Source organism: Streptopelia decaocto (assembly GCF_964273445.1).
Source record: "Streptopelia decaocto genome assembly, chromosome: 1".
NCBI lineage: Eukaryota > Metazoa > Chordata > Aves > Columbiformes > Columbidae > Streptopelia > Streptopelia decaocto.
Window position 1 is genome coordinate 84,895,521 of NC_138663.1, and position 25,390 is coordinate 84,920,910.

At 41.0% G+C, this 25,390-nt stretch overlaps 2 protein-coding genes across 4 annotated transcripts in view; one reads left to right on the plus strand and one right to left on the minus strand.

The window, feature by feature from the left end:
- CLCN1 (chloride voltage-gated channel 1) overlaps positions 1–15,249 on the plus strand; it is a 35,210-nt gene extending 19,961 nt beyond the window's left edge. The window contains exons 8-21 of one of the 2 annotated variants that reach the window (XM_082075879.1): positions 341–442; positions 2,322–2,406; positions 2,823–2,972; positions 5,182–5,251; positions 6,774–6,884; positions 7,011–7,224; positions 7,961–8,094; positions 8,609–8,835; positions 8,957–9,062; positions 10,769–10,851; positions 11,598–11,636; positions 12,282–12,386; positions 14,292–14,378; positions 14,846–15,249. In XM_082075879.1, the coding sequence (XP_081932005.1) occupies positions 341–442; positions 2,322–2,406; positions 2,823–2,972; positions 5,182–5,251; positions 6,774–6,884; positions 7,011–7,224; positions 7,961–8,094; positions 8,609–8,835; positions 8,957–9,062; positions 10,769–10,851; positions 11,598–11,636; positions 12,282–12,386; positions 14,292–14,378; positions 14,846–15,241 (1,909 nt within the window). In that variant the 3' untranslated portion in view covers positions 15,242–15,249. The remainder of the gene's footprint in view (positions 1–340; positions 443–2,321; positions 2,407–2,822; positions 2,973–5,181; positions 5,252–6,773; positions 6,885–7,010; positions 7,225–7,960; positions 8,095–8,608; positions 8,836–8,956; positions 9,063–10,768; positions 10,852–11,597; positions 11,637–12,281; positions 12,387–14,291; positions 14,379–14,845) is intronic. The other variant, XM_082075880.1, reaches the window with a different exon arrangement.
- Positions 15,250–15,787: 538 nt separating this feature from the next.
- Positions 15,788–25,390, minus strand: part of FAM131B (family with sequence similarity 131 member B) — a 60,864-nt gene continuing 51,261 nt past the window's right edge. The window contains exon 9 of one of the 2 annotated variants that reach the window (XR_014186321.1): positions 15,788–15,853. The gene's annotated coding sequence lies outside the window, so the exon portion shown is untranslated. Of the gene's footprint in view, positions 15,854–19,167; positions 25,352–25,390 lie in introns of those variants that run through there. The other variant, XR_014186322.1, reaches the window with a different exon arrangement.

Below are 25,390 nucleotides of genomic sequence, written 5' to 3' on the forward strand. Positions count from 1 at the left end.
TTTGCCCAGTTTCCCTTTACCAGCCCCCACCAAGATCTGTCAGTCTTTTACTATAGATTATTTTATAGATTTTTATATATGAGATTTCTCCCTCTAAGCAAGAGAAAACATGTGGTAAAATGGCAGCCTGTGTGACAAAGAGGTCTGAAATAATCTCTCCCCTTTCATCAGGGAGTCAATGTCTTCAAGTTGGTTGCTGTAGGAGTAACCCTGTAGGTTACATTTAATAGACTTCATAAGCAGGTGAAGATGAAAAACACATAAACTCATTTTCTTGGTTGATGGGTTTTGTATCATCTGTTGTTTGGTATGATTTTTTTTTTCTTTTTCACCTCTTTAGGATATGTTCTGGATTCCTTGGAGCATTTTTCGTTTATCTCAATCGCCAAGTGGTTCTATGCATCCGGCGTCATACGGCTCTGAGCCAGTTTCTCACTAAATAGTGAGTGCCTTTGAAGATACTCTCTTTAGGGACCACATTTTTATTCCCAACTGGTATTGGATAGCAACAATGCTTTCTGGAAGCTAGTAGAACTCTTTCAAGTGTAAGATAGTAAAAACATGATAAAATGAAATTATATGAGGATAATATATATGCAAACATCAAGAGAATTTGATCTGCACTGGATTTTCTTCTTGATCAGCCCCAATAGTTTTAAATTATTTCTTGATTTAGAAAGGAGACTCTGTAATATTCATTAAGAGGAAAAAGGAAAGTATTGATTGGGCAGAAAATGGTTTTAATTAGAAAATCAATGGGTGTGCTTCTTAAGAACATGCTGCTTCTGTTTATTTTTTTTCAGAAACTGTAAAAAATAGATTTTAAGAAAATTAAATACAATTGAAATCGAACTATGTCTTTAAAAATCTAAATTTGTTAAAATCAAAATGTAGGCAAAAATGTAAAGAATGTACTGCATTATTTCAATTACTGCATAGTTACAAACCAAAAGCTGAAACTGATAGTAACTAAATGGTGTGAATTGCATCATGGAAGAGAAATGCAAAACAAAAATATCATAGCAATAAAGGTTTTACAGGGCACTTGAAGATATTTTTTTCCCCTCTCAATAAAGTTATAACTTCCAAAGTTATAACTTGAAGAAAATGTGGCTAACTGTAAATGTCTTCGGTCTCTTTACAGAAGAAATCTGATGCTATGAGAATTTTTTTAAGCTGAGAGGTGTGGAGGAGCTACATTTCTTAGCAAGTTGTATATCTAGCAGAAGAAAACCATCAGTTAAAAAGAAGTTCAAACTAATTTATTATGTGGGGGGAAAAAAATTGTCTTTCTTCATTATGTATCATTACCCACAAGCATCAGCAAAGCCATCAAACAAAGTCAATAGAGAAGTGGATCAAAGCCTAAGAAGTGGGAATTTACTTTAATTTACTTTAATTTTTTGACCAATTTCTCAGAATTTTGTGGGTCTTTCGACTGAAAGGAATTAAAGGTTATATTTTGCCTTCCTGAATACCACAGCATCTCAGTCAGAACTTCCCATAGGGAGCACAATAATTTGTCGGGGACACCTGACTGGATTAGTCCAGCATGTGGAGGAAGATTAGACTCACATTGTCTTAGTGCCTATGAAGTGTCAGTATGTACCCAGAAACCTATCCTGGAATTGGAGACAGCAGTAGGAAAACACAGGTTGCTGTCCAGCTACACCCCAGTGGCCCAGCACAGCTAAACCCACTGGCCACTAAGGACACCTTCCCCAAAATTGTGATGGTCAGCAATTCAGTGGAAAGAAGAGCAGTTTTTCTCATAGGAACTAATGCAATGGGTGATACATGCAGACATGTAAAAAAACAAACAACCAACCAAACCAAACCAACCAACCAACCAAAAATCCACCAAAAAAAAAAAAAAAAACCCCAACAACACACACAAAAACAACAACCTGCATTTAAATCCTGGGAAATGATACATTACACGGGGAATGAACAAGCAAGACTATCATAATCAAGACAAATGGAGGAGGTGCTGACTTTTGACAATAGGTCAACACATCACTGTAAATACATATTCTCTGCCTACCTGTTCAAATATGTGCATGTCGTACATCCCTCTCTCCCTCCATCCCACCCATTACATGAATTCTGGTGATAAAAAAGGTTTTGCTGACAGTTGAACTGTCTACAAATTATGACTATGGGTGAAGCAGGGCATTAAACTGCCAGTAATAGAACTCCAAAGCAATGGATACAAATATGGCAGAGAGCTTTCACAGAAATAGCAATCATAGTCCTGAAGTGATAGTTATACAAGAAAAGAATATGAAGTTATATTTTAATAAACTTTTCCTTCTTTTTAGCCGCCTCATATACCCTGGTGTTATAACCTTCCTTATAGCAACTGTGACCTTTCCTCCTGGATTTGGGCAATTCATGGCAGGAGAGGTGAGAGTGGGATGGGTATTTGCAATTCTGTGCAATTCTGCAGAACAGTCTCCCCTTACTCTGTGCCCCAATAACCTTATGCCATGGAAAGGGGAAGAAAGATATGGGAGGAGTTTGGACTGAGGAGGGGCTATATCCTGAGACTCAGGATGTCTGCTGTCTACTTTCATGTAAAACTTGAAAAAGTCAGCTCTCCCAAGCAAGTAAATAAGGAAGATATTACCCTATGTGTAAAAGTAGTTATCCTTTCACTAGTTCAGATAAAGTCCTATCTCTCTTCCTGAAGATTAAAAATGTGAATTAAGTTTCACAATCATGAATTACTGAAGTAAAAATCTCCTCCACCTTCTTGGAACAGAGGTAGAGTATTTACTCTGTCTAATCTCATGCCTCATGCCTGTTTTTTTGCTGTTTAGTTGATGCCACGGGAAGCCATCAGCTCTCTATTTGATAACTATACCTGGGCAAAATACACAGGAGACCCTCAGATCCTAGGGAAATCTGCTGCCTGGATCCATCCTAAAGTCAGTGTCTTCGTGATCATCCTGCTCTTCTTCCTCATGAAGGTGGGAAACCTAGCTCGCAATAACCCTCCACCACTCAGAGTGAATGTTCTTGATCCATTGTAAAATAGTTTGAACTGCCAGTGAGTAGCTGCTGGATACTGAATGAAGCACTACAACTGCATTGGGTTCTTACATCTTTTGATGTGATGTTTGTACACTCTGAATGCAAGATTACCAAAATTATTAGGGAATAATAGTTTCCTTGCCTTAATGTAGTGACATCTTCCTCATGCAACCTGCTGAATGACGTTTGGTACTCACTGTGTAGTAGTTGGTAGGGAGGACTACATCAGGAAAGATTTCTTAGTTTCCACAAAGATACATAATTGAGTAAAAAGCTCTCAGATAATTTGTATGTTGTCTAAATAAAGTCTGAAATACTCTATTTGATATTCCTGACTACAGATAGGAGACAAATAAGACTATGCAAGCACAATCTATAGTCATGTGAAGCTCAAGGATTTTTTAGCAGTACTGTAACTTGATGAAGAAATGCAGCTAAAACCAGTTTTCTCACTTCTGGGAAAGCAACAGCCAATTAAATTGTCTGTGGAAGCTGCAGCTTCTGAAAGGATCAGCTGTGTAACTGGTACATGACAGAGCAAGAGAAGAGATTTGAAAGAAGAAAACATTATATTCCAGTATTCAAAATACAGGTAGCAAGAAAGAGGTTTTCCTAAGTTGGGGGGGGGGTGGGGAGGGAAGTAAAAATATCATAGAAATTATGATTTGTTGTTGCAAAGGAGCAAAAGAGCTGAGGCCACCTTGCAATATCAGTTGAACTTTTTGAGAGATTGGGAATGGACATCAATGATTGATTGACCCAGTTGATTCCATCTAAAGTAAGACACCCTATCGAATTTCTGAGAGGCAGTTAAGGGTTCTGCTTCTGTGATAATTCTGATACAGTCTCATTTACCTGAATAAAGGAGGAATGGACTACATGGTGGGTCCATATCCTGGGTCCATTTGTTCTCCTTTGGAAGAGCTGTCTCTTCAAACACTGGAATCATTGACCTTGTCCCATTAACTAAAGGCTCTCTCAACTCACTAGATAACTGTGATATCAGCTAGATAATGCCTATATCTTGGGTTCATTTTCCCTTTTATGCCAACCATCCTATAAGAGTTACAGTGGAAGAGCTGTCTCGGGTTGTTTTCCTCTCAACAAACCAACTGTCTACAAATTAGTCTCTAATCTGTCTGCGGCTACAACAGTGTCTGCGAAGGCATCACCTACTCAAAGGTGGACCTTGAAGATGAAGGATTTGCCCACACTGAGGAGAATATTGTCCTGAAATACCTGAAAGTATTGCTCCTGATGTGCTGGACCATGGTTGTCTCTCTCCTGTGGATGATACTGCTGCAGCAAGGAACACCCTACTAGTATACTTCTTTGTACGAACTTTTGAAACAGCAGCATTCTCTGTGTTTCCCTCAACTGTGGAAATCTTCTGTCATACTGCTTGAGAAAGTCTGACCATATTGGCCTTCGAGGTATTTGTAAGATTAGGCTGTTGCCTCCAGAAGAAGTCTGTATGTGCTGGGCTGAGTCAGCATTTGAATTGGTCTTAGCAGCACCAGGATGGATTTCATCATTTTGCCCCAAATAGTGGTAGGATAAGAGGCAACAAGACACAAGCTAGAATAGAGGACATTTATGACAACTGGACTTCAAGAAAAAATTCTCCCAGTGGTCAGCGGTGGCACAAATACCCAGAAAAGCTGGGGAATCTCCACCCTTCTAAGTGTTCATAACTCACCTGCATAAGGACATAAGCAACCTGGTCTTACTTAGGAATTAGCCCTTTGGGGAGCAGGGAGCTGGGGGAGAGACCTCCAGAGTTCCCTTCGCACTGAAATCTTTCTGAGTCTGTGAAATTTTTACAACATTCTATGAAAATCTGTGCTGTTTGGAGCAGCAGGAAATCTCAACTTCAAGGTCCAAGGCAAAGGAGTTTGCATGTTTATCCATCCCCTTGGTGATTCAGCTTCCACAGCAGTCACCCAGATGTCCTCTGCATCAGTGTGATGTGTTGGCAGAGTTCCTCCAGGTCACCTTCACACTTCACAGCCCCTTCACACTTCACCTTCTGGCTGAACTGCCAGATCCCTCAGACTGTATCTCCTTATGGATCCACAGTAAAGTGGGGCTGAAGGAAATGTTATTGCCACTCAGTAACAATGATATCTTCTGCCTTTTTTCTAGTTCTGGATGTCTGTCATTGCTACCACGATGCCAATCCCCTGTGGAGGCTTCATGCCTGTTTTTGTTATAGGTGAGTTTCAATATTGTACTGCAGCATATATGTCCAAGTGGATAGGGTAAGAGAGATGTTGCATACATACCCAGTAGGTTTCTTCTAGTGGATGCAGAGTCATCACTTGATATCTATGACAAGCTCGGTTAACAGTCCACACACCAGCCTCTGAGTCTCTGCTTTTGTAATTTTCCCACCCTCCAAATCCAAATGCTGAGGAGGAAATCCCTGCCACACTGTGGGAAGGCATGCTGGGCCATGGCCTTCTAATTTCTCTGCGTCTTCACCTATGGAGAAACTTTCATCCTGCTACATCCTACTTGTAGGATGTAATAGTTGCTCCTTTTGCCCCTGAAGACCAACTAGAGGAGATCACCTCAAACTAGTACCTGCAATGTAATCCACTACTTACTCTTTTCCTCTGACTGAAATACGGTAACATATGGGAGTTTATTGGTTTTTAACTGGCTTTAATTCCAAGAACAAAAAAATAAAAAGAATACGATGCCAATGTTTAGAAAGAGAGGCTATGTTAGACTAAAGTGTACAAGCTCATGAAGTTCATGATGATGCTAAGGACCTCTGAGTTCTGGGAGGCAGTAACTGAACATGAGTCAGTAGTTACCGTGATGAAGGCTAATCACAAACAAGGCTCTGTTAGGAAAAACCTCGCCAGCCTGGCAAAGAAATTGGTTATTTCCCTGCATTCAGCATTTTGGACACAATTCTGGAATATTGTGCCAATACAAGAGATTTTGTCAAAGTGTAGTGGGACACTGTGATTGTTAGGGAGCTGGAGCACAGAACAAAGAAGAAGAACTGGAAGAAGTTTGGCTTATTAAGCCTGCAGAAGAGAAGGCCTAGAGGGGGTCTAACTGCAGCCTTCACCACATAATGCACCAGGGAATAGAGAGAATAGAAAGACTCCTCTTAGAGATACACAGTAAATAGGAGGTAAAGGTGCAAGCTGCAACAGGGGAAATTCTGATGGGACATAGGAAAAAAATTGTTTCCTTGTTTAAGGTGCCCAGAAAAGCTGGACAATCTTTTTAAAAGCTTGTCTAGATAAAGCCCTGGGTGACTTGAATTCTCTTTGAAATAAGTCCTGTTCTGAGCAGGGGTCAGAACAAGACCTCCAAAAGACCCTCACCACATAAACTCTTCTGTAAGATGTCATTCTGGTGTTTGGACTTTCATAGAATGAGTGTGTGAAGGGCCTCAACTGTAATCTGGACTGATACTGTACATATTCTGAAAATATTTCCTCTTACACAGGAATCACAAATACTGCTGTGCCTGGTTTGCCTAAGTGGAAGAATGAGGGGCCAACTCTATTGACATCTTAGTACCTTTTTATCCTCTTGGAGTCTAACTTCATATTTTGTGACTGAGAACTACCTTTTAGTCCGCAGTGTCATTTTAATTTGTTTTGATCTTGTTTCTGTTAGAAAATACTCAAGTGGTTGCCCAGCATAGCTGCACAGCACACACTGGGTGTTCTTTAGATGTTACTTCCATAATTGTCAGTGATATTTTCCAGGTGCTGCATTTGGGCGTCTGATTGGGGAAATCATGGCATCACTTTTTCCCAATGGGATTCTCTTCGATGGTATTGTTTACAAAATCTTACCTGGAGGGTATGCTGTCATTGGTGAGTCTCCATGTCTTCCTTTTTCTTCACCTGGTTCCATCCCCATGACTTTCCTGGTTGACATAATGTGCTATTTCAATATGACAGTCTTCTCTCCCTATTCTTTTTCCACCCTACCTGGGAAAGGTGCAGCAGCTCTGACAGGAGCAGTGAGCCACACTGTGTCCACTGCTGTCATCTGCTTCGAGCTGACAGGTCAGATCTCTCACATCCTCCCCATGATGGTGGCTGTCATTCTTGCCAACATGGTGGCTCAGAGTCTGCAGCCCAGCCTCTATGATAGCATCATCCAGGTGAAGAAGTTGCCCTACCTGCCAGACCTGGGCTGGAATCACATAAGGTACAATAGTAAAACAGATTTAGAGGTGAGGAGTGGCAAAGAAATAAAGCAGAAGAGGATGAGACCATGAGTAAATAAAAGGTCATGAAAAGAGGATAGTACTACAAAGAAAATAAAAAGGCAACACAGGCCTGCAGAGAGAAGAAAAAACAAGTGGTGGAGTAGAATTAGGATTCATACACAGAAATGGAAAAAAATGTTATCTTATACTTTTCACTAAAAGCACAGGTTTGAATAATCTGCAACGTTATTGAATTTGTATTAATACTTCCAAATTTCTTCAGTTTAAAAATTTAAAAATCAAGTGTCTCGTTTCCATTTCTTTTTAATTCAGTGGGGTTTGGATTTTTTTTTCCCCAGTAAATGACTGACATATCATTTTATTTAGATATTTTGCATGAAACAAAATTCAGTTATTCATACACGTCTTTCTCGCTCTAGTAGATATAACATGTATAGGTATGTATATATAAAACACCTATACATACATGTATCTAAATGTGTGTATTTTTATGGTGGGGGGTAATGGAGTGAAACATATCTGTAATGAAAATCCAGTTGATCTGTGTTAATCCTTTTGAAAAGTTCTATTTGGTTACTCTCACAGAAGACTATTTAGTAGCTGTATTGAGGATACTTTTTAAAGAAGTGGTCATTTATATATTTCTTTAAGGAATTTGTCTGCTAGACACTTTTAGTATGCTAACTCTTCCACTTATTGCCCATAAATTCACAGCAAATACAATATCTTTGTTGAAGATATTATGGTTCAAGATGTGAAATTCGTCTCCTCCAACTGTAAATACCGAGACTTGCAAACTCTACTTCAAAGCACCACTGTTAAGACTTTGCCTTTCGTGGACTCACCAGGTAAGCAATATAGAGAAACCAGTCCTTCCTGAAGACTGTCTCAATTGAAAGAGCCAAAGAAACTAGCTTTACTCTTACGTGCTGTGAAGGAGACAGTGTTACACACTACATAAAAAATCAGTCTCCAAATCTTCCACTATGTGTGACAGAAGGCTGTTCCAGCTGATCAGACAGGTAAACTGGAGTGTGGGCAATGAAGCAGATAGAGCAGGTAAGGGACATGTGGGGAAAGTTTGTGGACTGAACTGTGACAACAGGGAGGGATCTTGCATATGTAAAGAGGCTGCTTCTGGTGTGGTGCTGCGGGGTGGCACAACTTAAGGATGGTGAGCTTCCTACAGCCCCACAGTGTTTTAGCAGCAACTAGCTGGGTTGGTCAAAGACTCCTTTATAGCTCTACATAGTGCTAGTCCAAGCACTTTGAAGAGGCAGGAGGGAGGAGGGGACAGTATGTGGCAGCGGATATTCAAAACCCTTAAGTGGCTTAATGTCTTCTTTGCTCTGTGATATGCAGAAACTATGATCCTTCTGGGGTCTGTAGAACGATCTGAACTGCAGGCTCTCCTCCAGAGACATATAAGCCCAGAACGGCGGCGGCTCCTCAACAGAGAAATGCAGCAGAAGCTGTCTGAGGCACCCTACGATGGACACAGCAAGGGACCGTGGGCAAACCTGCCAAAGCTGAAGCATGAATCTTTTGCTTATGTTGATGAGGATGAGGATACAGATGAGAAGGGAGAGGTGAGGGAGAGAAGTGATGAGATTGCAACACAGAGACTGCTTAAAAAGCAGTAAGACATTTGGAGAGACTGAGAAAGAAATGACACGTGGTGGACTCTGTTTTCTCTCCTTTCTTTAACAGCTGCCTCGACCCCCAAGTCCCACTGCCAGTTACCCAGAGGAGCCCAACGGCCCAACAAGTCCTCTTAAACAAATGTCTGAAACTTTGGAGCCGCAGCAACTCTCAGGTATGGTAACATATGGCATGCCTCAGCAGCATCCTAGCCAGGTTGTGGAAGCTTTCATGCTGAGTGTGTGTGAGGTTGCCGAGAAGAACTCTCTGTGCTGATCCTGTAGTAAAGGTACTTCATTAATGCACCTCAACATCAGTGTGACCTACCTGGAAATATCTTCTGTTTGTGATCCCTCAAAGAACACAGCAAAAGTAGGCTCACTCAGGCTTCTCTCTCTGCCAGTACTCCCCACTCCATCCTTTGCAATAACATCTCCTCAGACATTTTCTGCAGAGTCTGCGTGGAAGGGTGCCATCTCTTGCCTCCTTCAGCCCATGAATTCATTTCTCTGGGAAAAGCTGCATGAGACCTAAACATCTGTACTTGGTTTTTGAGTAGCTTGGGCTTTTGCTCAGCTGTCTCCAAAACTGAACAGATCCTCCTTTGAACATACATCTATTTGATTCAGCTACATTAGCATGGTGGACAAATATTGATTTATTGTGTTCTTTGTATTCCACCCCAGCCTATATTAGCTTTACTTCCAAGACTGTACTCATAGTTCATTTCTGATTCATTATCTCATGTATACTTGATTCAGGATGGTGGCTTTTTTCCCTTTATGTGCCTTGAAATATGTAGAGAGTGAGTAAGCACAGAGGTATAGCCCAGCCCTGAGAAGGAATACAGAGGTTAAGGCTCTGGCTCATGCTTTTAGGCATCCAAATGTTAGCATGTAATATAGCATATAGCACATGCTGGTTCCACAACAGCACTCACGTATGACTAAACTTCTAAGGCAAAGGAATATCCTCTTTATGCTTCCAGGACAGTAAAATGCTGGGACAGCCATCCACTTCCCTTAGCAAAGCAGAAAAAGAATCACATGAAAACAGGGACAGTGTGTGAGACATTTTACATTAAGCTAGTACTGATCCAGAAGTGACAAGAGGAGGTGGAGCAGGGTGACTTCATGAGGCTTTCCCTGCCATAATTTTTAGTTTGGTTTGCAGCTATCATTGTTTCTGAACAAACCTTCCTCTACAGCCTTGTTCACTTCATAACAGCACCAAACCCTACCTCCTCCTCTTTCCTAACTCCTGACTGTCCTGCCTGGGAGAATAATTCTGCAGTTTTTTTCATTCTCACCATTGCACTGCTGCCACAAACCATGGACTAGTCACCCCTTCGTACCTGTCACATTCAGGCTGTTGATATATTTTGTCTTTGAAGTAATTTCCAAATTCTCAACCCCCTTCCTATGCTCATCCTCCACAGCACTTTCTCTTTGTGGACTGCAGAAACGGCCATCATAGCCATTTACACCTTGTATCAGGTTTTCTGTGTTAGTAGTCTTGCTTCTGTTTTGTTTTTGTTTGTTTGTTTGAGTTTTTTTGTTGCTTTATTTTGGATTTTGGTGTTTTTATTTGTTTGTTTTTTTCTTCAGGGACACTGATCTATTAGTATTATCTGCAAGGGTTACTTTGTAATGGTTTGTTTCCTCTACTTGAGGAAAAGATATTGCATGGGAAGATTTATTCTGGCATGTCCCGAACACCATCTTACAAAGTGAATGCTAGATTGTCACTGGCTTATCTAGCATCTACTCTGTTCCTCATATTATTTCCCAGTCTGCCTTAGGCAAGGAGATGGGCTTGAGACTTTGTAATTTTGGCTCTCATTTGTTCTTTCTTATACATGTGGTTTTTTTCATCCTTCAGGCAATTTCAGGAATCTGAGGCAACTGATCCAGCATCTCTTGTGCCATTACAACCATCCACTTGAAGCAGAGAGTGTCGTCCAGGTTAGGGGAACAGAGACGTAGTAGTATCCTGAAGAGGGAAGGGAATGCAATAGAATAGAATCTACTACTCAGAGCCATTCAGCATTTGGCCAAAGCATGTACACACTTATGCTCCTAAACTCTGACAGCATCAGTGGGGAACTCCATTCAAGGAAAAAGGGTGTGATTACTGTAATTGCACTCTTCCTAAAGAGACACCTGTGCTCAGGTGTCAAAGCTACCTACCCTCATGACTGAGTGTGGGCATCTGTTTCTCAGCAAATAACGCTGTTTTGACCATCCTGGAATGAAGTGCAGTCCTATTCCATCTGGCAAAAAATTTTGGCCAGATAAAAATGAAAAAAATGTTTTGGCTTTGTACCATGTTAGATGTCCTCGTGTATCTGATATATCTGCACAGGGTTAGTGGATATCATACAGAGCCTATAGTAGACACATCCACTCTAGAGCAGTGATTGGTCACCACGTGGGATATTTGAGAGCATCTAAAGCAGTACTTAGATGACCATGTTTAGGCAACTGAATTGCTTCACCAGCATTCCACAGTCAATCTTCACGGTCAAGGGAAGCACAGCAAGTACAGAGTACACTTTACAATGTATGACTATAAAGAGAATCTAAACACTCTGTAATATACCATTAGGAACAAAAAAGGGATCATACAGGGTAAGGAGGATGTGCAATTTTTTTCTTTTCTGTACTCTGTGAAACTGTGGGGTCCTTACCTGTCATGTTTCCTCCTACAGGAGCCGGCAGAAGTCATTGAAACAATGAGGCCAGAAGAGGTGAGTGCAGAAAGGAAGTGAGATTGAGTGCTTCTTTTGCTCATTTCCTATATTTTGCAATGCTTCCTGAACTCCAACAACACCAGTGATTGCCACAAAAAAAAAGCTATAGCTAAAGCCATTTTCTTCTTAGCGTTGCACAATGGGCAAGTCTCACCTAATAAGAGAAGAAATTGTTTTGCTAAATGTGCTGAGTAAGGCTCTGGGTAATCCAATCTAGCTTAGAAGTCAGCCCTGCTATGAGCAGGGTTTGGGACTAGAGACCTCCACAGGTACCCCCTCACCTAAATCTTTCTGTGGGTCTATGTTCTTTCTTCATTTCTACACAAAGGAACTATTATCTTGCAATGGCAAGTGGAAGATGCACTGAGAAAGGAAAGCTAAGATGTTAATTCCCTCTTTAAGCAGGAAAGAGCAAAACCTCACCTTTCTCAGAAGACCTCTGAGGTACTGGAATTGCTCTGTTTTCATAGGGACTTCACATCTGGCATGGAAGTGATAGGAAACCTGAGGGGTGTTATATAATGGGCAAGATGAATGATCTACATAGGAAGGAAGAAGCATTCTTCTGGTACTAGTTTAGGTATGGAAGACAGCAACACTGCTGATTGCTGTAAGAGTGATTCCTCTTCTTTACTGTGTCAGATAGATGCTTGGGAACAGGAGGAGTTGAACAAGAATGTGTGTTTTGACAGCTGCCACATAGACCCTTCCCCGTTCCAACTGGTGGAGAGAACTTCCCTGCATAAGGTGGGTGCAGATGTCTCTCTGAGGCATACACTGTTTTTTTCCACTGTTTTTATCATTGCAAATCTAGTCTATAACTTATTTCTTCTCCTTGTCTTCACCTACAACTATTATCACCAGCTACTTCCACATCCAGCTACAGAAGTCAGTTTGTTCCTATGACATTCTGCATGTATGACATTCTTGCATTTCCTGCAAAATGAAAGGCTACGTGATAAGTCTGAGTGCATTTATTAAAATGTCTTTTGGACACGACATAGGATTTCCCAGTCACTATATTAACGGAAGTATTGTCTGCCTTGCTGCTGTGGGCATCACACTGAGATTTACACTCTGCATTGTCAGTGTGCAGCTCTGGAATGAGTTCATCTGGATTTCTCAGGGTGTTTCTGTCAAGGTGTAGCGTCTGCCTCAGTGAGAAGAGCTGCTTGAAACCACCCTATATCATCAGCTCTTTGTTGAACTGAAGGGCAAAGAAAGAGGAAGCTTGATCATACAACTTCTAGTGTTAGCACAAGATGTCAAGGGGTAAAAGCAATGACTGTAGATCAGGAGTAAGAGAGGACTGGGCTTTCGCTCGGTGGAAGGGGAAAGCAGTCTACTGAAGCAAAAGTGCGCAGTGCATGTTTTTTATCAATATTGATTTAATGTGAATGGTCAGTATATGCCTTGCACAAAATTAATTACTTATCAAGGGGGCAAGATCTCAGCCTTGAGCAAAATAAGAACAGGTTAGCATATACTTAAGATGAGTCTGGTGCTTTCTAAAGGGCTGGCTGAAGTTACCTTAAAACCACTAGCCTTTATATTTAAGAATATAGGGGTTACATGAAATTATACCTGAAGACTGCAAACAGGGAAAGTTTCATATCTCTCTCAAAAAAAGAGCAAATGAGAAACTCTGAAATAACAGAGAAGTCAGCTTAACTTGGATGCACAAAAAATGCAGGAATAAATAATCAAACTATCTGAGGTACGTGGGGCTAAATGTGAGACTACTGACAATGACAGGAGTATCACAGCTTATCATGATCAAATTGTATTTAACGAGTCTGATTTGCTTTTATATCAGAGTAAAATGTCTTGTTCCTAAGAACTGAGATTTCTCCTAGTTTATGCTTGACCATGACATTCAATGTCTCATGTGATGTTAAAAAAATAAAAGCAAACACCAGCTGTGAAAGAATGACTTCATCTAAGGCCAAAGGTAAACTCCAGATACAGCTCAGCTTAAAGAACATGGAGGTTGGAAATACACCACAGATGAGCACTGAATATGCAAAAGCTTTAGAAAGTCTGATTATGAAGAACATAAAATGGGGTATATTTAGGCTGAAGAAGACTGATGGCAGTGTGATATCTGTCCTTTGAAGAAGGCTTTGTAAGAGAAAGGGAATAACTTGTTTTTGGTGTTCCCACTGCACTGGATAAGCAGAAACAAACTTAGCTTCTGACAGAAAATATTCTGGAACGGGAAAAAAGAAATCTTCTGGTGTTAAGGAAAGCACTGGAATAAAGAACCTAAGCAGGTTCTGACTTTGCATGTTGCTATATGATAGTTTAATTTTCAGCACCAAAATGAAATAGGATCTGCCTAAGTCCCAAAATACATAGGGTGCTGCATGTGAATCTCTGTTTGCCACAGGGCGGATGACAGTGACTTTGAGAATGTACGTGCTCTCCATCACCAACACACTCCCAACTATGGCTGTACAGCAAAAGGATGAAAATGTAGTACTTGTTAGCTACAAAAGGGGAAGGGAAGAGGTAGTTTCTCACTGGGATAACTGCAGACTTGTGAGCTTTTGTGATTCCCATTTTTAAATCCCAAGTCCTAACTCTAGCACCAAGTATCATGTTACCAGTTTCCAAAGTCCCTGAAATGGTCTTTTATATTTTTGCTCATAGACGCATACATTGTTCTCATTACTGGGCCTCAGTCATGCCTATGTAACCAGTATGGGAAAGCTGAGGGGAGTGTTGGCTTTGGAAGAGGTAAGTACAGATCCTTTCATCTCCTCCTGATCAACTGCAAATGTCCTATGGATCATTGCAACAACCTACAGGTGCTGGAGGATCCAGCTGGGAATATATATAACTGCAATTGCTAAATTTTCAATCCAGTGTGGAATTCCGGGTCAGCCCTTTGGAAGACATGTAGAGGAAAGGATAAGTGTATTTCAGAGGAGGCAGCAGGTGTTGTTTACGGGGTTGTTAGATGGTTCATCCTTTTCTTAACTGAGTGGCTAGTACTGTCTCTGAAAGTGGTATGGAATTAGTTTTTTACCATGGAACGAAAAATAACACCACCAATGTAAAAGATAATCTCCACAGGCCCCAGAGGTAGAGCTGTAACTCTATTTGTGATCCCTTTACTCTGGAAAGCAGATGAACTTCTGCTTTGCAGAGCTGGGTCAGCCTCCCTTTCATCCTTTTTTTCTGAACTTTTTCTCTTCTCATAGCTCCAGAAGGCAATAGAGGGCTCCACACGGTCTGGGGTTCGCCTCCGCCCACCCCTTGCCAGTTTCCGTGACACCAACCGGACTTCCATCAGTAGTGAGAAGGTCAGTCAGGCCACTCAGGTGTGGAGCCAGCAGGACAACTACATGGCAGCAGCACAGCAAGCAGCAAACTTGGGCACAGAGAGCCCACTGCCTCCCTGCTCACACTCCCCCCAGCCCTCACACTTGCATGAAGAGGGGGAAGTCCTGTGTTCCACTTATGCCACTGATACTGAGTTGGAAGAGATGGAGCTGACAGGGCCCGTTGCTGAAAACATCTCGGACATCCTCAAGGACATAAGCCTACACTCCACTGACCTGGATGAGGATGAAGATGAGTATGATGTCTCCTTATAGGTGGTGTGAGGGGAGTAGACCATCACATTCTTCAGTTGAGCCAGTCTTCTTGTGTTTGCTCCTCAAAGAGAAGCTTTTGGATGTTCTTTGCAATCCCCAAAGAGGATTAATCCAGCTGGGAGAAGGGGCATTGGACTGATCTTTATTCTGTGGCTTTCTTTCTGTGCAAAGCATGTTAGGCTGTTGAACTATGTGGGTGTGTGCAGCAGTCAGATGTGGACTGCAAGGTGGCTAAGGGCAGGCTCATGTACATGGCAGAAGTGATTGTAATGGGACACAAATATTGCTGGACACAATCAGGATGCTCTGGGAATTTCTACCATGTGAAAAGTGGAGGAGGAGCATTCTCCATTGGTGTCATTGTTCCAGTAACACTTGGCCTGCATGACCCAATGTTAACACAGCCAGACCTCCAGCCTAGAAGCATATTGCTGCTTCTGACTGCAATCATGTCCATGTTGCTGCAGCTCCTATTCACTTGGCTCTTATCTTGCATCCTCCCCAAACATTCCCATGTAGAACATTTTTCTTCTTTCTCAATTTTTACTCTGGGATTTTCCTGGATGGGGATGTAGTTAGGAGCTTCTCCTCTGTCCTTCGCTGAGCTGTTCCCTAAAAACAGATGGGAGGAAAATATTTGATCTATCTCTCATGTCTTCAATTCAGCCAGTGCTCTAAGAAAAGCACTGGGAGGGAGGAAAGCCTCTTTGTTCTCCCACAATCTCTGGATTTTTTAAATAGAATGGGAAATCTTAAATGGGGACATCCTCAGTGTTGGAGGGAGAGGAGTAAAACAGCGTGTATGCACCTATATTTCAAATACCTGTGTTTTTCTCTGAATCACTGTTCACAATTTCTACAAAGTTAAAGTCTTAAAATACAAGAACTCAAAAAAAAAAAAAAATGGAGTCTTAGCAGGCTGCCAAGAAATACAGCAGAGGGAAGCCACATTTTCTACACTTTGAAAACAGGTTTCTCTCTGAAAACTCCTGCTCTCTTTCCTGGTAATTCTACTCTGCCTACTTTCCACATATTTCTGCATACCTCAGATCTGAGAATTCCAGCTCTCACTTTTGTCGGCTTGTCTCTAACAGCAGAGGCCTCAACCCTTGTCTGCAGCATCCCTCTCTATTCCAGTTCTAAATCTGGAGTTCTTGGTCTGTATCTGGCAAAAAGCTATCCTGTCAGTTTGTGTCATGCATGCTAAAGATGCTGCTTTGTTTAACTCATGGTCCTTGTGAGGTTTTCTCAGTAAATAGGCAAAATCAAATTCTGAGTATTCTGCAGCTTTCCTCTAACATTTTACATTTCTTTCTAGCTTATTTTTAGTGTGTCATGGGACTTGGATGTAGTGGATATATTTCCACTTATCAGCAACAGAGAAGAAATCCAGGCTCTGAGAATATGTTCTTGCGGGTATTCTCCAGGATGTTGGGTCACATCCCCTTTCCTGATATTAGTTAAGCATTATATGACTTATAGTGACCTGTTTCAGCTTAATAGGTGGTTTTTCATAAGCTGTCTCAGGAGCAAGTGAAAAATATCATTACCTCTAACCTGTTCTCCCTTGGAAAATTCCCTCCTGGCCTTAATTCCAAGAATTGACCTTGCAGCAGTTCCTCTCTGGTGATGCTCATGGATGGAAGAGTCTGCGACAAGCTTATAGTAGAGGGAAATCTCCCCAGCCAGTCTCTTGATGAGGGAGAGATTTATTTTTGCTGTCTGGAATTCAGAGACCACCAGCTCTGTATTGTCTTAACACATGATCCCCCTCTATAAGCTAACTGGGGCAGCCTTTTCCTGCCTAAGTGATCTTCAGTCCTCTGAGGGTCACCCTGTCCTTGTGAGATGCCAGTGGCGACCTGAGGGCAAGTCTCTTGTGCACACCAGCTGCTTGCATCCACCAGAGGTTTGTGGCACATTGCTACTTTTGTGTCACCTTCCCCTGCAGAGAAGAGTCAAAACAACTGCTGTTTTTTCTCAGAGAACTGAAATAGACCTTTAAGTAAGCATGAGACTTTTAAAAACCTACAAATATGCAGTAAGTGGCAATACTCTGAGACGAAACCTGATCTGAGGGTCCACACGTGGTCAGGAAGAACAAGTTTCTCCCAGTCAGCCCCAGCAAGTACTAGGAAGTACAGGCTTACATTTTGCAGCTTAGCCAAACACTTGCACTGAGGCAGATGAGACACGGAGAAAATTTGAAGCTGGAGTCAATACACCTCCTCCTCCTCCTCCTCACTCCTGAATACAGATACATGTTCTGCTCAGTCCCACAAATTTTCCTACAGTGTGTTACAGAAGAACTGGGATCTGACTGGCTGAGGAAGCAGATGGAGTCTAAATCAAAGCCAGCAAGCATGTGAGTCATGACAGACAGATTGTGAGCTTGGGAAGATGAATCTGGAACTAAAATGATGGAAATGGAGAGGCTTGGGGAGCTCTAAGTAAGACACAAGCTAACCTGTTGAGTTTCTTGAGTTTGTCGCCTGAGAGTACAAGAGCACACGTTTGCCCACACATCCACACACACATATCTCTCCGTTCCTATCACATTTAGCTGTCTGGAGTTACTATGAGGAGCTGGAGTTCTCTCTGTGGGGAAGCCGAAAGGTGAGTGTTACTGCTGCTCTTTGGAGGCATTACTCAAGATCCATTCCAGGTATGCTGTCACCCTTGGAGCAAAAGCAGCATTCATCTGCACCATTTTCTCACCTGGGAAAAAGTATGCATACATGAATGTGTATAGGGAGCCAGGAGGAGACAAAATACATATTGCAAAGACGGTTTGTGATGGCTGAAGATGTTTCCACTTCCATTTTAACAATAACATCTTCACTGAGCTGACACCAAGTACTTCAATAAGTGTAAAACGTGCAGTCAGCTGACACTGAGCCATTGTCAAGAGAACCCTAAGCTTACACCCTCTCAGGCAGTCCCAGTATGCCCCCTCAAAGTTTAAATTTGAAACCTTTGTCTAGCAAATAAAGTGATAGTGACGTCACTCTAAAACCTGCATCCTATCCAAGTAGCACAGACTTGGCTATCTACACACAAAAATACTTTTTCCCCAAGCCAAAATACTCCCAGAATTTGTATCAGCCCTGAGGCTTTCCCATTCAGTTAGAAAGTCAAATCTCAGACCTGCCCCCAAAAATCCAAGCACATGCCTTGAAAAACAAGAAGCCCATAGGCTGTTTTGAACGACAGAAGCGTGCTTTTCTCCTAAACAGCATGTGAAGTTGCTTAGAATGATTGTTTTGGGCAGAGATTCATGTTATACCAAGCTTGCCACTACCACTCAAAGCACTAAAATATAGCTGATTCTGTTCAGTATTTTCAATTCTAATCACCTGTTGAACTGCATTTGGTATCCAACATATAATAGTCTGAGAATAATATGATAGGGAAAAATCTCCATCACAGCAGATAATTCTGGGAAAACACCACCACTACCATCACCACAAAAAATACTTAAAAAATCCTTTGACCTTGTATCTTCAAGATAAATGTAAGTCTTAATCTCAACTAATTGCCAGTTTACTGATATTCAGTTAATGAAGACAAGAAGTCATCTATTAAATTTTAATCTAACAAAGAGTTGAACTCTTGCTTTTATATGGCATTTAAATGTGAAAGCAGAAGTCCTGGTTTTAAACTCATCAATATAAAGAACTGAAAAAATAAGAAAGACCTAAGGTTTATAAGACAACAGATAGAGCTTTGGGTAGTTATGACAAGGCTAAGACACTTGGTCATGATTCAGATGAAGGAGAAAACACATGGAGATGGGCTGCTGGACAATGAGAAAAATTTGCCTGAACAATGTAACTTTTATTGGTTGGCAAATTATTTCAGACTAAAAAAGAAATCTCGTTTTCTAACCCTATAGACAAAATGAGTTAGTACAAGCAGAAATAGAGACACAGACTCAAGAGTTCATAAAAAATCAACTGCTCTCCACAGTATGCAAACACTGTGTAGACATGTGTGTTTTGTGGCTGAAGAGTACAAGACAGGGCAATAACCAGCTGAGCACGTAAAGATCCCTCTTTGTCAAATTAGTCCAACCCCAGGAAGGGTATAATTAAAAATACACTATTAAAAATACTGTCATAGCAAGAACTAAGTTGTTCTTGGCCACATAACCAAGGATCTGGGCACAGCTCTCTTAACAATCTAAACAATACTGGAGACCAATAAGTATTTCTACACAAAAGCCATGCCTGAGCCTTAGTACTCTCAAATAGAGAAAAATATATTTTACCTTAAACAAAACTATTTAAGGCTTTAATTGTGGGAGGCAAGCTAAAACTGGTCCTGGCAGTAAACTGCAGGCTCTCATTGTGTGCCTACCCCATACAGCCAACCCTGTGCACATGTACACATACACATGCACACACACAAACATCACCTTTTCCAAATCACATGTGTGCAATAGTAGATAGCTCTGCAACTGGGTTGCCTGTGCTTTGAGCCATATCCCCTCCCTCAGCTTGCTGGAAGTCAGTAGTCCTGATGTAGCTTCACAGCACTAAAGACACTACCGTGAACACTGCTGGGATTAGTGTACTAGCTAAATGAAAGCAGTCTCAGCCAAACCTACCCCTAGTTCAAGCATTTGCCTTTCAAATGAGCATTTGCTTGCATCCCAGCAGTTTTGGTGTGCTGCTTGTAAAAGCAGTTGCTGAAATTTATCTAGCCAACTTGAAGGATTGCATGTGATATGGAGGACAAAGTATGTTACGGAAAAGACCAGTAGCAAATTTATAAAGGAAACAATGTAGAAAAATGAAAATGCAAATTGTCTGCTTTATATGAACAACAATTTAAGAGCTGCTAATATCTGGCTATTTACTGAATAGCTACTTACTTAGCTTGAAGAACAGAAGGTAAAAATACAAGACCTACCATAATATGTTCAGAATTACAGTCACACAAACTCAAGTTAGAAACTTTTCAGTTTTTCCACACAGAAACAAGGGCAAAAGACAGTAGTGGAAGGCTTATGAAGAACACATTTGCAAAAAAGATAAATCTGCTTCCTCCCTTACTCCCCTGCCCCCAACTTCTGTAGTACACTTAAGCAAACAGGCTCTGAAAATAAATGGGAGCTGTGAGGTAATTGAATTATGACCAAAAGTCACAGAATCTTATCATAGAATCAAATTTGCAGTTTCTCTGGCACAGAAGATATGAGCTATCTGAGGGACTGTACAGAAAATACCCTTGCAGCTGCTAAAGTGCTGAGCCAAGTGTGCAGCAAGTGGTCTTATGCCCTTTCCATTTACTGTTTTCATAAATGACTTGAAAGTAACATATAAAAGCTTGTAAGATAGTATAGAGAAGTATATGATAGATTTGCCATCCAGTCTAAACAGAGAAATAAACAGAAATTAGAGATCAGTGACTGGGGCAGATACCACAGAATTATGTTTATGTTGGGGCTAAGCAGCTAAATCCAAAGGAGGCATACTTAACCAAGGGATAAATCTAGACTAGTGTGATGGTAAAAGATTTCTGCTAGGTGAAGCACTCAGCAGCTGGACACCATCTTTGTAGTATAATGTGAAATTGAGAAAAAAAGATATTTTTCCTATGCAGAGGTACAACTTCCAGGCCCAGAGACATGTTATTTTCCCAGGGACTCAAATCTTAAGCATATATGGAACAACTGATTTCATTTGACACACTACATTTAAAAAAAAAAAAAAAAAAAAAAAAAAAGTAACAATTTAGAAATCATTTGGGAAAAAGAAAAAACATATAAAAAACCAGCAACAACAAGAACTAAAAACCAACAACAGAAATGAGTACTAGGGGACTTACAGGATTGACAAAACCAAACAAACTAAAGGAGTTAAGTATGTGTGCCTTATGTAAGTCACAATTAATTATAGGAACATAATTATGCAGACATACATACCAAAGAGTGGGTGGGAATCTATTCAGTAGCAAAGGCAGGTAAACTGGAAGGAAGTAAATTACTTCAAATATTGTAGAACACAGAAAGCAAAGATCAGCTAAATAGGCCTGATTGTGAAATATACCACTATGCCTTAAGCAGGGCCAGCGACACTGAGTAGTCCCTGTAAGAAACAACGGAAAAGTGCAAGTATCTTCACAAGGAAATAGGTAACTTTTATGGCTAGAACTTAAAATTCTTGTATGGTAAACAAAGTGTTACTGTATCTAGCCTAATGTTCTAAATCAGAAGCAGATGATACAACAATGTTGGAAGTGCAGGGATGCTCTTTTCCCTTTACCAACTAATTCCTCAATCTGCTATGAGGGCAGCAGGCTGAGAAACACCGATTTAAAACTGAAATGTGAATCGATAGCCTTGCTAACCAGTGTCAGTGCCTTTTACAACCCCAGCATCAGACTCCTTTGTGTCTCCTGTCTTAAACTGCTGTTGTGAAACTTCTGTCCAACTCTGTACCATGTGTCTGCATGTCACCAATATCAGGACAAAAGTCACATGTATGATGGGGAAAACACTGTTTCAGTGTAACAGGAAAATTCATTCTTCTAAACTAGATGATCTCATCTATGGGATGCTGTCTGTCATCAAATCTGCTGCAGTGGCCTGGGATTTGTGTCATGGTAGCCACAGGCACACATGAGATTTCAGCCCTGGTATAGTCAAGCATGATGTTCTTATCTTCTTAACATGAAATATCTCTTATTTCCTACTCTGGGATGCCTCTCCAAGCGACCATGGATGCTTTTCAACATCCTCCATCAGACTATCTCATTGAGATCCACCCCCTCTTCCTAGGATTCTCCTTCCTCAGACGCGACGCAACTCCCCTGGAACCAGTCCGCAGAAATAAAACACTTCCACCAGCCAGGACAGCAAGACCACATTCTGTTTAATAACAACTCCATAAAGGACTGTACATGCTATTTTGAGCTACCTCCCCTCCTTTACTGTGGTTGCTGCCACATACAGGCATGGAGGTGTATAATGCCATACAGTTTCCTAAATCTATATGTAGTGTGTCTACATGTATGTATGTGGTTGCACATGTATGTATTTATATATATCTTTGTAGAAGTGTTATCTCATAAGTCACATTATCAAAACATGCGAAGTATATCGAACAAAAATTTTCAGGCAAACATGTTTTGGATCTGGAAGACCAAAGGCAAATCAGACTCATTTTAGTTATTAAGGGCTAGTGTGTGACAAGGTAAGGATGAAAGCTTTCAATAGTGGGTTCCTTTCCCTTTTTGTTTTGCTTCCATTCAGTACTTTCCCCCCAAACATCAATGCACCTCTGTAAACACTAGCTTGAAAGAATATATATAATTGCCGTGCAGCCTCCCCTCTACAGAAAATTTGTACAGTCTTGGGGGAAGTTCTTTAAAATTGCTTTGTGGTAACCTCCATTGTCCCATACACTTATGCTAAAGCAGTTTCAGATACTGAGAATACAACATTTGAAGATCCAAGCCTTTAGTTACTTTTAAACATGCTTCAGGAATCTATTCCACATGCCACCCCTGAGACTACCACCTACCACCCTTTTAATTCTCAAATCCTCAGTCTGTACCCTCCCATATCTGAAGAGTTGAAACAAGAGAAATCCTGTTCCCTGTAAAATTATTTCTGGGTCACAGTTGTATAGTGTAGGGATTCCCAGAGACCTCCAGTCATGCAAAACATCCACAAATGAGAGAAGAAAAATTGAAGTCAAACAAGAATATATGCCTACAAATGAGCTTTTGGCTTGCTATATTGCTCACACATGCAGTATCTGAAAAGAGGGCAAGTCCACCTGTACTTGCCTCATGGTAACTTGGCAGAGCTCTGATTCTTAACCTTTTGACTATCCTCAACTCATGACTGGATTTCCATGCCCAATGAAAATGAGTCCAGAAGGCCAGTGAATCTGGATTAGATGCCTTTATCTTATTAGAAGTAAACCTTGGTGCACTGTCTCATCTCTATAACAGAGAAAAGTCTTTTTAGATGCTTTTGTCTTGATAGCATGGACATTTGATCCCTTACGGGAAAGCAAATACAAAACTAGGTTTCAGAGAGCATTTAAAATGTCCCCAGTCAAAGCAGATGAGAGAGATCCTCAATAGCACTCTTTCCACAGAACACTGCAACCTCTCCCTTCCTAGAAGAGAGCAGCTATTACTCATCAGTAGGTAAGTTCTGCCCATGGCAGGGGAGTGGGCACCAGATGATCTTTAACATCCCTTCCAACGCAAACTATTCTATGACATCTGCACTGAGAACATTCTTTAACAAGTCTTTATAGTTTTAGTAAACATACTCTTTGTCTGACAGTTACAGCCTAAATTTTTCTTCTTCCAACAATCTGTGTCTGCATTGGAAAAATATATCACGTATTTATTTTGCTTTGCACAGATCAATACTGACAATCATAGAGTTTCTCCTGATTTCCAAGGGAAATATAACACTTTGTTCTGCCTATGCTGGGGAAAAATGTCAGTGCAAGGATGTAAATAGACCCTAATGTTCTAAGCACAGGTCTTCTATGTCCATTTGTTAACAGGGTAACCATTTGTCTTCATGCCTGCCCCAGTCAATTCATAAAGCTGGCTGTGTGCTGAGAGAATATAGTGACCTGAAGAGTCTTGCCCAGGCTCCATGACATCATCTGAGACAAAGAGACAGTGATCTGGCATGGGTGTCCAGCTGTTTTCTTCTGCTCACGTGCAGGTTCACTACTACTTAGCCTGCAAAAAGCCTATGATACAAAAGACGCACTTGGCATTGACTTCACAGCTTGCATTCATATTTGAGACCGGGCTTTAATGACCGTAGGCTGTCCTACACATATGTTCAGTTCTAAAAAGCACTGCTTTCCTCACATTTTCCCTGTTTATCAGTCCTTTCCCTGAGCCACGACACAGAAATCTTTCCCCGTCAGATTGCTACAGGGCAAGAGAATCAGAGATGAAACTGTTACTCATTTATATTTTTCTAGATGTAAGAACACCAACTGCTGATAATCTCTGTATTAGAAGGGCCTTCCTTCCTTCCTGATGAAGTCAAACAGTTAGTTTAAGGTAAATGCCAGATTGTTTAGAGTTGTCTGAACAATGAACGTGGGAAATTACATCTGGGATAAGTTAGAAGGAAGAGCTTAGATTACGCCAAATTTGTTCTGCTCTCTACAACATTTAAAGGTGTATTTATTTTAGTTTGTTTCTCCTTCTAGGTAATTACCAATACAACAGAGCAAACTGAGCTAAATTTAGATCTTCTGGGTTTCCAGTGAGAACAGAACTCACATTAAATTCATCTGGACAATGACTAAGTTCTCATTTGGTATATTTCTTACATGATTCCCCTGAAGAATTAAGCATATTGTGAACTGGTTTTCAAAGATGATGAAAAAAGAAGCCAGTACAGGCCCAAATTCAGAGAAGTCTCTTTCCTATCACACTGTCTTACAGAAAGAAGTGTGGCTTGGACTAAGGAGTACCGTATGCTCTACCAATCCTGGAACTACAGCTTGTGTAGCAATTCTATACCTGAGCCCATTCTGCCTGGAGTCTGCCATGGAGCTTCCTACCTGTGTTGTGTGAGTGTAGGACATCAAGCTTTGTTGATCTTTTTCCCAAGCCTTTCTCTCTATGTCTTTCCATCTCTGGCTAGACAACTTCTTGATATTGCACAGAGCACACACAGCTGTCCACAAGCCTGTACTGTTGCACACCAGCTTGCCTCACCACCACACCTTGTACTTCTGTCAAATGAAAAGAACAGTTTGCTTCTCTCCAGTTCTCTTCTCTGGGCATAGAACTATTGTTTTCTAGGTGTTGTACGCAGCACATCATGCACAGACTCTGCCTAGCTGTGAAGCGCCATTCTGGGTCTCACAGTAGATTAGAACTGGCTTAAGATAGAGATAAATCTCACCTCCAAAAGCTGTGCTTCACTCCTGCACAAAGCTCTGCCTCTTGCAATTACAGGAGAAGACTTATCAATATCTTTAGCTATTATGGAGTGTAGTTGCTGAGTGCATACGAGATTTGTGTATGTTAATTTTATTAATTCCAGGCATATATCAAGTTACTCATCTTCTCTTGCCCAATGGAAAGAGTTTATCTCAAAGGAGCCTGTGGAAGAGGAGGAAATAGTGAGGGAAATAACAGGGC